General features: G+C 39.1%; 1 protein-coding gene across 1 annotated transcript; it reads right to left on the bottom strand.

Moving 5' to 3' along the window:
* Window positions 1-1,232: 1,232 nt before the first annotated feature.
* On the bottom strand, window positions 1,233-15,494 carry UBE2D1 (ubiquitin conjugating enzyme E2 D1). Its single transcript, XM_084210333.1, has 7 exons — window positions 15,388-15,494; window positions 7,494-7,557; window positions 7,375-7,406; window positions 6,360-6,437; window positions 5,996-6,101; window positions 3,724-3,817; window positions 1,233-2,108 (listed from the first exon to the last, which is right to left on the bottom strand). The coding sequence occupies exons 1-7, from the start codon at window positions 15,409-15,411 to the stop codon at window positions 2,063-2,065; spliced, it is 444 nt and encodes a 147-aa protein (XP_084066459.1). The 5' UTR covers window positions 15,412-15,494; the 3' UTR covers window positions 1,233-2,062.
* Window positions 15,495-16,222: the final 728 nt, after the last annotated feature.

The following is a 16,222-nucleotide window of genomic DNA, read 5'->3' as shown; positions in this document are numbered from 1 at the left end:
TCCTCCTGCTGGTTTCATACTGTGGTGGAAAGTCACTAATGCATGGCACAAAGCAGAAACATTACCAAGTAAAGTATAAATGTTTTCAAACCATCCCTAACACAAACTGATATACCAAAAGAAACCAAGTCAACTTTGATTTCACACAGTTCTGTATAGATACTCCAAAAATTTAAATAACTTCTAGTACAAAGAGATTGCTATTTTACCTAGAAACAATAAAAAAACTGAACACATTCCGATGGTCAGTCTTCTACTATCATTTGAACAAGAAGTATAAATGATGTCTTTGCTTTCCTAGCTACATTGCCCTAGTTCAAATATAATGAAGCACTCAGTAACAAAACCAAATCCATTTATTCAGCTTGCAGAATGTAGGAAACGGGGATATTTAAAGATTATTAGAACCAATCTCAATCAAGCTGCTGTTTCAAATGTCACCATTACATCACAGATAAAACTAGCACAGAAATGACCTTTTCCCATATGTGACCAACCTAAGGTGAGTAAATCAGGAAACATGAAGTTAATATCCCTGGTAGGAATAAAAGCTCCTACTGTGCACACTTACCACCCATACCCCACATTCCAGTTTGATGCATATTCAAATAAAAAAACAACAACAAACAAAAAAAACACCTCCAAATCAAATGTATCTGTCATGTTAAAAATGTATTTTATGATGACAGATTTCCCAACTGAAAGTTAATTTTTCTTTCATGTACAGAGAAAAACATTTTGTCATGTTTTTTAATTTTCAAGTAACCAGAAGAATGAATGGTAGGAAATCAAGTGTTTTTCTGCTTTTGACCTATGTTTTAAGAACAGATTGCGCCTCTCCAGCACTACTGGTTTTCCACATGCATAGTCTGAAGCAACCGAAGTGCAAGGCAATGGAAAAGTTACTTTCAAGTGTGAGTTTACTGTAACATTCTGGTATTGCAAATACACCACCTTAACAGACCCTTGTGATTCTCTCCTCCATAGATGAATATTGGTGTGGCATGGCATGAACCTATTTGGAATCCTCTATCCAACCATGGGCTAAATCCACTAGGCTAGAACTAGCATAAAAATTAACTTAGAGCCCAGTTCTAAGTAGTACATGATGCACGGCTTTATTGAACACTCTGTCTGCAAGACACATACACACTACTGGCAGTTCTCTGTTAGAATGTTGGAACAAGTACTTTAAAGATATGCATGAGTTAAGATAAAAAAATAGCCAAGGAAAGTAGAAAATGTATTTTATTTATATGGAAAAGGCTACATCTGGATTTGTAAAAGGTCTGTGATAGTATTAGGTTGCCCACACATCACAAATCAGTTGTGAATAGCAACAAAATAGTTACATATCTTTCTACATACCAGTGCAATTAGTTCACATTGCAATAAAATTAAGTCAAGTATGCAACAGAATCAAAACCAAGTGTTTCTCCATAATCAGCATACAAAGATTTACAGTGCAAAGATCATTTTAGGTTTTAAGAAGTCTGCAGTCAGTCTTCAGAATATTTAACGGGTGAGATACTCCAATTATTTTCAGTATTAGCAGTTGTATCTTGTCAATACTGTGCACAAGCAAGTCTAAACTGAAATGACTTACATCGTAAATAAAATAGTCTATACAGTAAAAAAATACAAATTATATAAGCGAACTAACAAAAAGAAACTTGAACACACTTATGAAACAGACAACATACTTCAATGACACACATACAGTATTCATCACATGAAAACAGCTACTTTTTCCAGCAAAAATAATTTCATTGATTTACAACTGAATTATAGATCTTGTAGTCTGAAGATGCCGGTGTCCAACTCTTAAAAACTATAATAAATGTCTTCTGCAAAGCATACAAAGAGGATAAATATTCTTACCAAAGCCATAAGGTTATTTTTGGAAGTTTGTTCTCTCTTGCTCCAGAAACACACTTACATGGGTGAAAAAGAATTCAAGGGGTGTCACATTGAAACCATAAACTGTGCTCCATTTCCTTCTAATTTTGAAAAAAACTAGAATTTACAGTACTCTGTGGTATATGAAAATGTCTTCAAAAGTTTACATTGCATATTTCTGAGTCCATTCTCTTGCATGTCTGTTGTATCTGTACGTGCAGAAAGAAGGCATTACAGTGAAGAGCTGTTAGTGATACATTGACAATGGCCATGTATTTACTTAATAAAGCTGTTACTGAGCTTTTCACCTCTGAGCAGTCTAAGAACACTTAAACAGTCTAAAAGCCAAGAAGTACACACCCACTACACATTCAGTTTCTCAACTTCACAAGTTTGCAACAAATTGTGCATCCTTCATTTACATTTCATAACTGGTTCCCTTATTTGCATCTTAACAGGCATTTGTTGTCAATTACTCCTAAAGGCATATGCTATTAAGAGTCTGACAGTTTACACATTTTAGTTCCACAAAATTCAGTATAATTAACTGGGATTTTATTCTCCGTTCTGCACTGCCAGCTGCATTTCAGAACTTGAAAAGAAAATTTTCTGAAAAGCATTTTTTACTAGGTTTTAAGTCTTGTGTCTTTTCCTTCTGGTATGAAGCTGATTATCTTGTAATTCCATAATCCCAAGGGTAAATGTCCTTAGAGAGCTGATAGGTTCCACTCTGGTCCTCACATTTGCTACACTCTACTCTTCAGAGTGGATTCACTTTCTTGAGTCAACCAGAGAAAAATGCTGACAAGTTTTTAATTCTTAAGATCAGTATAGCAACTCATTTACTAATTGGTTTTCTTAAGAATATGCTACCATACAAGTCTTTGGATCTTAGCTTATAACAAAATACTCATAGATAAATGCTCAGGGGTAACCAGCCATATCTTTCAATTCCTAAATCCAAGGTAAAACAAAAAAAAATTAATAGGTGATCATTTTAAGAAGATAAAGCTACAGTCAAGACAACATATTTTCTCACTTTCCCTAGCAATGATTAAGTTTTGAGATTTGTAGACAGAAAACCATCCCTCATTCCCTTCCTTCACAGCCAGGAGGCAAAACAGCTGAAATCACTACTAAGTAGGTAGGTGGAAAAAAAGTAGAGCCACAAATGGGGAGAAGCTGATGCACAACATCCCCAACTTAAACACTACCTACTTTGCAGAATGAGCTACTTCAGAAGTTACATGACTATACCAGACATTGAACTGTGAGAAAAAGGCCATTTTAATAATTCTTAGTCTGGGCAGAGAAATACTAGACCACAGATGTCCATGTAACTTCTACATCACTCCTTTGCTGTCTACTGCTCAAGGTAAAAGCAATACTCAAATCTTCCTGAATCTGTGACGTGTTGAGCCACAGGCCACTGCATGCACTGCAGAAATCTTCAATGGCTCAACACTGAAAAATAGGTACCAAATAACTCAGTCAGTTAAATAGAAGGTCAAAAATTCTTCTGTACAGGTTTTACAACCAGAGGATTGCAGTAGTGACAAATAACTCATATTTGGGAAAACAGTTTTTCATGCAATAAATCTGTTACAGAAAAGCATGAAGGTTTTATGTAATTAAGTACAGAAAAATTAGTTACCAACAGCTGTGTATGTCTACAGTTTTCTACTTGCCATGGTTATTCTGAATATTTAAAGAGCTAATCCTGTAGAAATCTAGGAAAAGAGCACTGCTAAAGTTAATATTGAAGGTGCACAGCAGATAGCCATCTGCAAGTACCACACACACAGTTATGTATGTTATACTCACTTTTCCTTGTCTGACTTGTAGATCTGTGCAATATCTGGTACTAAAGGATCATCTGGATTAGGATCACAAAGTAAGGAGCATATGGACAATAAAACTAAATAAAAGAGACACTAGATTAAACAAGTTAGTTTGCTTTATTTCTACAATCCTTTAATATATTCCAGTATACTGAAGGAGGTGGTAGGAGAGTATAGGAAAAAGAATGCATATTAGTATTAAGTTGTCATTTAACAGTTCTGTCCAGAAATGTTTATACAGCATCATTTTTCTAGGGCCTAAATAAACACCTAATACAAGCCCAGGGACCTTGCAGCCATGAACCTGCACCTTTTGTAATGATCTCTCTCCCACATCCTAGCCTAGGAACATTATCCAACTACAGACTACACATTTACATATAGCTATTGCTCAAACTAAGCTTTCCACCTGCATTACATTGCCATGCAGTGCTGTATTTGTGCATATCCTTTTCCACTTTTGTGCTAACAATTATTCTCTCAATCATAAGAACATTTTACCTACATGTGACTTCCATTTTGGGAAATACTTGATCAGCATTAAATACAGGTATTCATATACCTTATAATTTCATATTAATTTCCTGGTATTTAACCAAGGATGTTTGATTTTTTTGCATAACATTTTCAGGCAATTTCTATTTTTATGGTCAGAACTAATAAGCATACAAGAGTACACAGTTAAGTAATTCTAAATATGTTGTGAAAGGGAACTTCATGCTACCATAAGAATCAACTGTAGAATACCTTTTTTCCTCCCTGCTTTATCTTGTTACCCAAGAGCCCACACCTATTTTCAGGAGTAGAAAGTTCAGCCACTTCAATACTGACTTATTTTGAATGCCAGTAATATCAGAAAATCAGGTTAGAATACAGGGCCACACAGATGGTCAGAGGTGCTATAATATGCTGTAAACTTTTGATTCAGTCAAACAAAGACTAGAAAGGAGAATCTTCCATGAGTCACTGAGCTAATTTCCAGTTTATGAAATACATAATATCTGAACATGAGACCAGCAGACTGCTCCACTTTATAACCACAGAAGTGCTCAGCAAGTAAAGAGATAGAAAAATGCTGAAGATCTAAAAATTTTACAGGTTTTCAGTTGTAGATGCCAGCTGTTAAACCTAAGTGGCAATTTTCATTTGCTTAATAACTAGAAAAAAGACAATTTTGCATAGCTATAAAACAACTAATCTATGTGGGAAAAAATGATACCAATTACACATAAGAGTAATTGATGTCTTTAGCAATGAGTTCAGGAAACAGAATATTAGATTTTATATGGCTTGTGAGATTACTGCACAGGCCTGTAAGCAAGAGAAGTTGTTTTCCAAGGAGGTACAGCACCTGGACCTGCACAGAGCAATTTCCATTGGACAAAGACCCACAATTTGTTCTTTGCTTGTACACCCAGTGCAATGACACTTTGGCACATAGCTTAGAGAGCTCCCAAGTACATGAGATGTGATATGGCTTCTTGACCTTTTGAGTCACATGAGAAATTTCTGTAATATGACTAAGTGTGCCTTAGCAATCTGAAGATGGGTGAGGAGAAACAACAGCATCCACATTTTAAGCAGCTTTTTAAGTGACACAAAATGCCTGCAGCAAAAGAACTGCTTAACTGTTAACTCAATGCTCCAGAAATCTACAGTGTTCAAGTTCTGAGAAAGCTTAACTAAAGGATGAGAATATTTTAATAAAACTTTTACTGATGACTGTGAAAGGAGCTACATTTTGAAATACTCATCTTACAAAGTACTCATCGTACAAAGCAAACCAGAACAAATTACCTCATATTTAGAAAGTGTAATTAAGACCATAGTGCACACAATGATGCTCAGGCAGCCTGAAGAGTCATCAATAGGAAATCATGTAAGCTCACACAACCTCAGTATCAGGGTTTCACATTTACTTTCAAGTTGTGATTTTCAAGCCCTGCTTATCAGTTTCTCCTCCATTCAGCATGCACAGTCAGCTATCACATTTCAGGCTAAATGTACATTATTATCTTACCCAACCTGGTTTAGAATATTTCTTTGCTGTGCATGCATGTTTTTGTAATGAACTCCCAATAAACTGCACAAGATCTTGGATCATAACAAGAACTCCAATGGAATTTGCCTCTTCTGAAACATGCAGGATAAATGAGTTCCCACTGCTTACCTTTAAGACAGTGCAGTAATACACAAAAAAGTGCCATGGCAGTGTATGCAGCTTCACACATGCATTATCAAATCAGTGAGTTTACCTTTAGAAACAGTCAGAGCTGGTGACCATTGTGATCTCAAGATATCAAGACAAATACTCCCATTACTGTTTATGTTTGGGTGATATATTTTTGTTGTAAAAGCAATCTGTAACAAAAAATAAATAAAAAATAATATCAGATATATCACAAATAGTATCAGATTAGGGTTATTACATTTGGAATTCTTAACATCACCCCTTCCTTTCCAGTCGTATCAGATCTGCCAACAATTTTTTTACATCTTATCCGCATCCATGAAGAACATGTCTACTATGACTCACCTTTCTGGTTTAACTTCCAAAATTAAGCCTCAAAGCATAAATTCTGACCAAAAAACTTTCTTTCATTAAAAGAATGGACTTACCTTTGGTGGTTTGAAAGGATAGTCTGTTGGAAAGTGTACTGTGAGAAAAAATACTCCCCCTTGATATGCACTATCAGGCTGAGAAAAAAACAAAACAAATAAAACAGATTAATATATTTCAGCTGTTTTGGAGCTTTCCTTCTCCTAGAGAAAATCCACTTTTTTCCCCAGTACATAGCCCACTATGGGCCATAAACTGGGAAGGCACAGAGGGAACTGAACCCTCCCACTGGCCTGCAGAGTTACAGTAGAGCCAACTGTGGCTACTACTGCAGCAGCACAACACACTGCCCTTCTGGGGAGAAGAGAGAGGGAGCTCAATAGCTTCACTGCACTGAAGGGAATACAGAAACCAGAGCACGTCCTCCAAATCCTGTCTTTGTGCAAGACCACAGCTGATCTTCCTCCATTCTCAAGCTACAAACATACTTACCCTAAGAAGTGGTTTCTCTTTGCAGAAGCAAAGAGTGGGATTTTCCAATATAATTCAGTTCATCACAATGAGATCAGGGAGTTTTAAAATCCACAACATTTTGTGACCTGCACAAATCTGTGCACGTGCATTTTGTTAGACAACACGTGCACAGGTTTACATCCAGGCTGCACACTACCAAATAAAATAAGCTCCATCTAAAATCCCTCTGCAACTCCACTCTTGTTTACAGTTACCAACTTTAATATTAGATTTCACCCACTCTTCCCCCTTTCAGATGGGTGAAACTTCCAGGTTGATCTATGAAAAGCAAGCTCTTTGCTTTGTAGCCTATATCACCAACTCAAACACCACGGCTGACTAATTAAACACCTCTAACTTCACGAAGAGGAGGGATTTTTGGGAAGTTCAGAAAGCAACTGGTACCAGGCTAATGAGAGCAACAATGTCACCCTAAAGTTTTAAGCTATTCACAGCCCAGCTGAATGTGGCTGCTGTGTTTACAGAAACCCAAACAAATCCTTCCATAACAAAAAGAGAAGCAAGGTCTTACATTTTAAGGGGCACGATTCCTATACTTACAGGTCCCATAATAGTTGCTTGCCAATGAAACACTGAAAGGCAAAAAAAGACAGAACAATTAGAGATTTTATGAGTCTTTCCAGAACTGAAATGCACTGAATATACTAGAAAGAGCTTACAGTCATCTCCAACAGGTCCAGCAGAACAGTGGGCTGGGGGATCTCGCTGCAGATCACTTAGTTCCTGCAAGAAACACAGAAATAATTCAAAGATGTGAAAATCCATACCACTTGGCAGCATCCCTTCAAAAGTGGGAACACAAACCAATTTTATTAAATCCATAGGCATTTTTGTGGTATTTTGATAAAACAGTCAACACTTGAAATGTCCATTGAAACTGAAAAAGCTTTTTTGCCAGACGGCCTGCAGCTAACATTGTGCTAGAAATTAATATCTGCAAGAATTTAAGAGTTGCAACTAAGTTCACAGTAAGTTCAATATACTTGAAGGAGACTAAATAAAAAAGGTTTCTTGATTAGTCTGTAAACTCACAGTTTAATTTAGTTAGGTGCTAATCTGACCATTCCCTTTGCTTTTGATTTTACAAAAGTTTCTGTATTGTCCTAGTCTGTGGACATCAGCTGAGCTAAACCGGCTAATAAAATGTTTGCAGCCTGCCTGGAGATGATGTACGAACCTAATATAAAGCGTCCTATCTAAATTGGACACTAAACGAAAAATATTAGCTCTACACCTTATTTACCTTGATTCAATTCCCTGCATGCTTGCCTTTTTTTTTTTTTTTGAATGACTACTAAAAAACTCCCAAGTTGAAACTTAGCACTCAGAAGAGCTTTTGGTGGTCAACTGATTTATTTCTCTTGCAGGAGTCCACACAGTCCCAAATAATTTAAAATTATTATGTGACTTCACAAAACCAGCACTGTTTTTCATCTGATTTATCATCACTATTTCAAACAAGACAGGCAGTAATGTTAGTTCATTTTCCTCATTTAATTCAATATACTCCTTTTGATTTCTGAACTATTACTGTACTAACGAAAACTTTTTCCAATTCTAGGCTGATAGAAACTCTCCTGTAGGAACCTTAATGACTACATGCAAGTACTTCCTTTGAAATAAGTTAAAAGGTGTGTCTTTTTAAGTAACTCAATTCCTTACTCAAAACATGCACATTTAAGTCAACAATAGACATAAGCAGGTCTGTGAGTTTACCTTAGGGAGTAACACCAGAAACATTTCTACTCAAAATACATTAGTCAAGGCAACTACTTACAAAATCAAGGTTTGAATTGGAGCTAAGTTTAACTCAAGTTAATTGGTGTACTTAGTGTGATCAGACCTTACATATAATTTGAGGGGTTAAAGATCTGCACTTCTCAACTGCTGTGATGTGTTTTTCCATTTATGACATCAGTAAATATTTCAACTCAATTTACCATGAACCCAAATTTACCATGGACCCAACACCTAAATTCAGCCAGACTTAGAGCTCCACCCCGGCCCTGAAATCAAAGAAAAGCACTGCACCATATCTTACTACGGCTCTGAAGTCACTTCTCACAATCCTTGTGATTTCAAGGAAGACAGACACTTTTTCCTATACTGAAATAGCACAGGTTGTCAACTGGCATTACTTGTCTGCACGTTAACTTTATTTTGTTGATGACATTGTATGCTGATCCAGAAAGAACACTCTGGGCTAGACTTTAACTAATAAAGGCAGTTTAGAAATGCAGTTCCTATTTTAATCACAGGATTCAAATTTCGTTAAGGAATGATTCAGAGAATCATCTATTTATGCAAAGCCAAGGCACTGCCAGTACACACAGGGAGTCAACAAATCTCAAGTTTCCAGCAGTCACCAAACATGACCAGCAGCAGAGCTGTTACAGGCACTGTCTTCTCTAACTTGCAACTCAAGATCTAACCTAACAAGAGAAAATGAAATCTTATGCACACACTAAAACAACCCAACCAAAACCAAACAGCTGCACTACAACACCGAGACAGAGAACTCAGATTATCAATCATCCATTTTGCAACAGTAATTTTTGACTACTAAATTCAAGGCAGTAACTGGAAAAATACGTAGCTTAAACTTCTCAGAAAGTCTCTGAAGGCTATGCAAACATTCCATATGCATATAGGAACTACCAGGCAACCACTTAGAATCACAGATCTGTAACAGTGCTTTTGTTGCTATATGTATTCATCAAGATCTTTACATACCCCAAAACCACACAAATTTGTTTTTTTTCATATATACACATGTACTTCAGAATTAACAGAACTGGGGAATGCTCCTTGGGTATACACTTCAATTTGTTCAGGCAAAAAGGCACTGACATCTGTTCATGATTAGAAAAAAACAGCAAATACTTTTCATCATACAATGATGAGACCTACAACTATAAACCCCTGTTATTAATATTTCCTAACAACAAAGAAAAAAAGCTTCTCTTCAATCAACTTCACCAAATGACAGCAATGTTCACAAATACATTCTGAGACCTTCTGCACTGAAAAAATAAAGCCAGATCAAATTTCAAAATCAGTAGAGCAAATTCAAGCTGCATTTTGCATCCATATGTGAAGCTAATGTGGTTTAAAAATACAAGTGGTAACATGATCCAACAGTATGAACAGTTTGAATCTTTATATACAGAAATTCAGATTAAACTGTGATAAAAAGGAAGAACTATTCAGATTTACATTGTTGATTATGCTGTTTAAGCTTTAGGTTCAAAGCAAAATTATCTGGAGAGCTCTAAGATTTGGGCTTCAAGCTTTCCTAAACCTTTTGAAATGGGGCAAGGAGATAGTCAGATGTCCCTGAATCAGTATGACCTGCCAGTGTCCAGAATTGAACACTGCAGAACAGAAATGAGGATCCTCTAAATACACGTAGAAAAACTTCTTCATGACTTTACATACTCATGAAAGAACGAGAATACAAGAATTCTTTATACAAAGCACAGATGCTCCTTAGAAGAAGGCTAAAACTTTGCTTTGTTAAGGGACGAGGCTGAAGACTGACAAAGCCAAACATGCTGAAACCTCATCAAGAAGCACAAGATAACTGCATGTGAGACACTACAGTCAACACTAGAGATTGCCCTGAAGTTTTAAGTTAATTTTAAGTTAAGCAGCTTTGTCCAAGCTTTATGGATTATTACCACGTAGCTGCATGATGCAGGTCTGGTCACTTCAAGGGTCTGCACAAATACTTTTAGTCACTGGTATAGAAAGTGCTGGTGCAAGATGTACATATGCTGACAAACAGGACCTATAGCTCAAAGCAGATTCATTTTCAAGAGAGAAAGTCACCACAATAAATTACAGTGTACACTGGTGCAACATCTTTTATGAGACTGCACAAACCCAAAATTCTGTCTGCAAGAGATGCATCAGAAGGATGAATTATTTCAAACACTGGTGAATGTGACAGCATAAAAGCACCTCTCAAGAGCTCCAACACATGCCACACTGTCCCAGCACAGCCAGGATAAATGTGCACAGAGAAAAATACCTAAGCTGGGGACAGTGGTAGGAATAAATCCTCTAATCCTCTCATGCAAAACATTTCAGGGTAGAATAGAATACTAATGGTTAACATACTACCGGAGATGAGCAAAGCCTCCAAATTATCTTTCCTTGCAACACACAAGCTCCTGAACTGCCCTATAGACAGAATGAAGCAAAAATTCAAGTTTAACAGCTGTAAAAACCAGGCTGTGGTAAGCTATAAACGTTGGAGACATTTCTGAATGTGCAGACTAATATCCATGGTCAAAGAATATTACAGGATGTATTTCATAAAAGTATGAATTTGAAGACTGCAAGGCAAATTTAACACTTACATGCTTGATTAGCACCCAGGCTTTTCTCCCAAAAAGCTATTGGGACAACATTGTAAAGGATACTTTGGTGATAAGGAAATAAATGTTCTCAGCATAGAAGTCCTAAACATGTCTTTTTTCAGTCTAAAAAAAATTCAGAAAAAAAGACCGCAGATTATCTGAAGACCAAAATTAACTGCAGACAGCATCACTAAAAGCTAGTTTCATTCTCCAAACAACACAAAACCACAACCTTTCTCCACACTATTATTTAAAATATAGATTTATATTTGTCAGTTGTCTTCTTAATTTCTTGCACAAAATGCACTGTAGACCACAGATTTACTTCCTACCAATTCCATGCATACACTGCTGCTTGGAACCATTTGTCATAAAACCCCACAGTGATCATGCTTAAGACTAGTTAAAGAATTCTCTGGTTCTTCACAAATTTGGTAAATACAAAGCACATACTTATAATATGATTTATTGCTATAATGGTTAGTCAGTAATAAATAATCTATTTCCATACATTGTTCTAATGCAAAAATATTGCTAAAATATGTAGTATCCCAGCTAAGGTTTTGAAAGTAAATTCAAACATTTTATGTTAGAGCCAAAAAAGTTTCCTTGTTATGTCAATTACCATCTAAAGGCTGCAGGTTTAAAGTCAAAATCTAAACCACAAATATCAATAATTTTTATTTGAGTCATTTGACAGTAACAAAAGTTATTTTCAACATAACTTTTTAAGTTAGTATGTCCTGTTAGCCTATGCATATATGAAACACATACTGAACGACATAGTTCATTGTCCATTGAAGCAACTCAATGTTTGAATGCTTCTGTCCTTACTGAGTTGTAGAAGAAAACCAAGCACTATGTATCAATAAGATAAGAATGACAACTATTCTTAAAGCAGTGTTCAAATCTATCTCGTCCTTCCTGGTTTCAAAATGTCTTCTAAAATCTCTTGAAATCCTGAGCAAAAGTATGTACAAGACAGCCTGAGCATTAACAAGCACACCAAACTCCCACTAACACTGGAGGAGCACCCAGGTACATGACTTATGATTAAAACAATCTCAGCTGCAATATGGAACTAACAGGGCGGCAAACTCTGCAAAGGGAGATACATGAACAAAGAATTTGGAACAGGAACCCCAGAAAAATGGTTCTGCATAAGACAGATGGGCAGAACTGAGACCTACACACTATTTTGCAGAACCTGACAGCCTGACTTATTTTCCACCTTTCACAAAAGTCATGGTATCTCACTTTTCCAGAGGTGGCAAGAATAAAGGCTACCGTGCACAATATTTCTTCTCAACTAAAAAACCTACACTATTTGTTTTGCTTTAATCATTTGCAACATCTGGAATTTACACTGCCCACAAAAACGTGTTGTTACACTGCCCTAAGGAACACCAGACAGTGTAACTGAACTTTTTTGACAGTGTAGAAACTTAGTGCCTCTCTCATACAATGGCAAAGCAAAGCACTCACATGGCAAATGATTACAGGATCCTCAGCTTATGATGAGTAAGAATCCCCCAACCCCAAACTCTCTGAGGAACTCTGAGATGAGTTTGTCATGGAGATACTGCTGACAGCTGTGCCTGCAGAGCAGGGCTTCATGTCCTCACTGTTCTTCCACCTGCACCACTAGGATCAAATGCCTCCATGTGCAGTGACCAGCTTCTTCCCTGGTTACTCAGTCGCCCATTTTTAAGAAAGCTCCCAAGCACAATCTGTCTTTCTGTGACTAGGGTACAGTCTTGGAAGTCCACATGCTGTCCTCCTTTGAAGAGCCCCTCGAAGACAGTCAGCCAAAGGCAGGATGCAATGACACAGATCCCACTGGCAATATTACTTAGAGTCCCAACTAGTATGACAAAAAATATGCTTATTAACAGGTTGATATATTATAGCTTTGATTCCTTCAGAGGTGTTGTAACACTGAACACAGAAATTATCAAAATTACTGTGAACAAACACTCAAGCTTGACAGCAAAATCCCTTAGCTTCGTTTAAGCACAATTCTGAAGCACCCTAAACCCACTGAAGTTTAACTTCAGACAGTATGTCCAGACTGATGAGCTCCCAAGCAATACCACTGTGTTTGCTGATAGTATTTTGTTCTCCAAGGAATTCCTCTAGGCACTCTGAAACCACAGCATTTCCTCTACTCCAGATCTTATCCCTTCCTATCCTTCATATAGAACATAACTATCAACCTTTACAGCCAGTCTGAAACATCAGGAAAGTAGAGAAGACAAACACACCAACATACAAATACATTTAATCTAGCATTAAACTTCCATTTCCGTGAATTTTTGGGAAAATTTTATGTATTACAGTGATATCAAAATAGTTTGTCTTCAAACTTCTCCACTTCATTTTAACTTTCCATTTGAAACAAACTTATTTCCTTGCCATTCCCTTTCCTGTTCTACTTCTTCAGAGACAGACTGCTAGCCAATTCTAGTAGAATTTTTTTATTCTCCTGGAAAGGCAGAAGAGAGTGATGAGGATAGTTAATGGAAAAACCAGCAGTAGTAATTTCTGCAGCAAACTAGAAGCAAGTGGTAACTAGTTCTGAATTTAATCTCAATTCTTCTTAGCGGTCCTTACCCAATATCTCTTCATGTTTCAGGTGGAAGTTACTGTAAAACCAAGAAATCTCATAGCATCTTGCAGTCAGTAGGTTGGAAAGCATCGCTTCATTTTGAAAGAGTAGAAACACAATTTAATAAGGCTAACAAAATGAAAGATACTTAGATAAAAAGTCTAACCATAATTTCACATCTATAAAAATTTCTTAAATGTCACATTAAAGAAAATTGTGGCTTTCCAATATGTATGAATGTCTCTAAAGCAGAAAGAAAGTTAAGCAGGTAACATGATAAAAGTATGAAGACTAATTCTATTCTAGCAGGACTAATCTGGAAAGTCCCAAACCTTCACTCCATCTCAAAAGTACTAGATTACCAGACTCTCCCCTTCATCTGTTTATCTTAGCAGAAAGAAGCTGGACAAGAATTGGAAAGAGATGGTATTCAGACCAATCCTTTTCTTGAAACTAGGGTAAAGAGATGTTCAAGAAGATGTGCGAAATTAAAGTGGCAACAAGAGGCAAACCATTTGTATAATATGTAGAAGCACGACAAAGTTATTGCTAAAGAAAATCACTGTAGTAATTTGATATACTGGTCGAATGCAGCATTCATGACAAACATGTGATACGAAGGAACAAAATTGTCCTGCAATTGCACTATGTGTAAAGGCATAAGCCTTGCAGCATGATACAGGACTACCAGCTTCTCGTAGAAATCCATCCAAAGTTGGTACCTACGGTAGGGTATCCCAAATCTGCCTACTGTGGGGTTAATCGGTCACTATAGAATCCTACTTCTGCAATACCAATGGCTTCCGATAGCAAAAGGGAATCCTGCACAAGAAATAATCGCACAGTCACGTAACCAGGATAGCACTGATACCGCCTAAACATGGCACAGCAACAGCAACCAAACACCACGGATTCCGTTCCACGGCCAAAGCACGAACCTCAACTAACTCCCCTCCGGTGCTGGCCGCGACACCCGGTCTGTACTATACAGCGACCGGCTCAGCCTTGCCAAACAAAAGGAAACCGGGAATTCACAACTTGAACCAGGCCATTTACAAGTATCAGCGCAAAAGACTACAACTGGGATACGCTCAAAGGTCACACCAAGAACTATACTGACAACACTTCTTAACCCAGGCAGCAGCCCAAGCACAGCGTGGACCAGCCGTGCACAACAGCGGCGACCGACGCCGTCCCTGCGCCCTGCTGAAGGCTGCCCATCAGCACCGCGGCTTTCGCCGCTCCCGCACGCCGCTCGGAGCACCGCGGATGCTCCGCGAACGGCGCCTTAAGGCACCGACTCGGGCTGCGGGGCCTTCAAGGAGGCTGTGTCCCGAAACCGTGAGGCGGCCGACGAGAGCCCCCCCCCTTCCCCATCTCACACCCACTCTTCTTCCCCGGCTGTCGGAGAGGGAAGGACGAGTCCTGGCAAAGAAAGAGCGCGGCAGCGGCTGCCGCGACACCTCTCGCTAAGCCCGCTCCGGTCGCCGCCTCAATCTCTGGCAACAAGGGGGCAGCCCCGGCAACTACCCGAGAGCAGGGGAACCTTTCCACCCCCTCCCACGGCTCGGCCCCACTCACTTTTTGTATCCGCTTCAGCGCCATGGGAACGCGCGGCGGAAGCGCGAAGCAGGCGGCGGGAGCGCGGGCGGGAGCGCGGCCGGGGCGGGGCGGGCGGCGGGAGCGCGCGCCGTGGAAGCGGGAGGGGCGGGGCCGCAATCGCCGTGCCCTTTGTGTCCTCCTGCGCATGCGGAGCTGCGGCCGCGCGCGGGGCTCGCCGGGAAGCGTAGTCCGCGCGCGGGGCGGCGCTGCGCGGGTGCGGAAGTGTCGGCCGGGCCTGGCCCATCCCGGCCCTCAGGGTCTGCGGGGCCGAGTGAGGCACTGCGAGTGTCAGTGTATAGTGAGCGCGGGGGTGAGCGTCACTGCCGGCACTGGGAGAGGTGAGAAGGAGGAAAGTGACTGTGTGAAGCTTCAGAACTGCATACAAGGAAAAGGTGTGTCATATTCATGATGGTGTGTGTGAGAAGCAGTAGACGTGGGGGTTGAAAAGTCTGTTGAACAGGTCATAGAATCATTAAAGCTGAAAGAGACTTCTAAGATCGACTTAGTGCGGAAAAATCACGCAGACTCCGCTGGGGCACATGCCCGCAGGGTTTTCTCTCTCAAGGTCTGGGAGGACACAGCCCCTTTTACCCTGAGCTCCTGGCTGCACCTTGCCCTCTTCCTCACCCCATGGGCTGAGGTACTAGGAAGGTACAGCCTTCCCAAACTGCCTACCACATATTCCCCCTTCGTATATGCAATTTTCCCCCAAAGTTCAGAAACTCAGGGGCCCATTTGTCCGTGGGCCCAGTGAAACTCAGTGGGCCCACTTGTCTGTTCCAGAGTCAGACTGTCTGGGCTCTGGAACAAACCT

The sequence above is a fragment of the Fringilla coelebs genome, assembly GCF_963513975.1.
Source record: "Fringilla coelebs genome assembly, chromosome: 8".
NCBI classification, from domain to species: Eukaryota; Metazoa; Chordata; class Aves; order Passeriformes; family Fringillidae; genus Fringilla; species Fringilla coelebs.
This window is presented reverse-complemented; position numbering and strand designations above follow the sequence as displayed.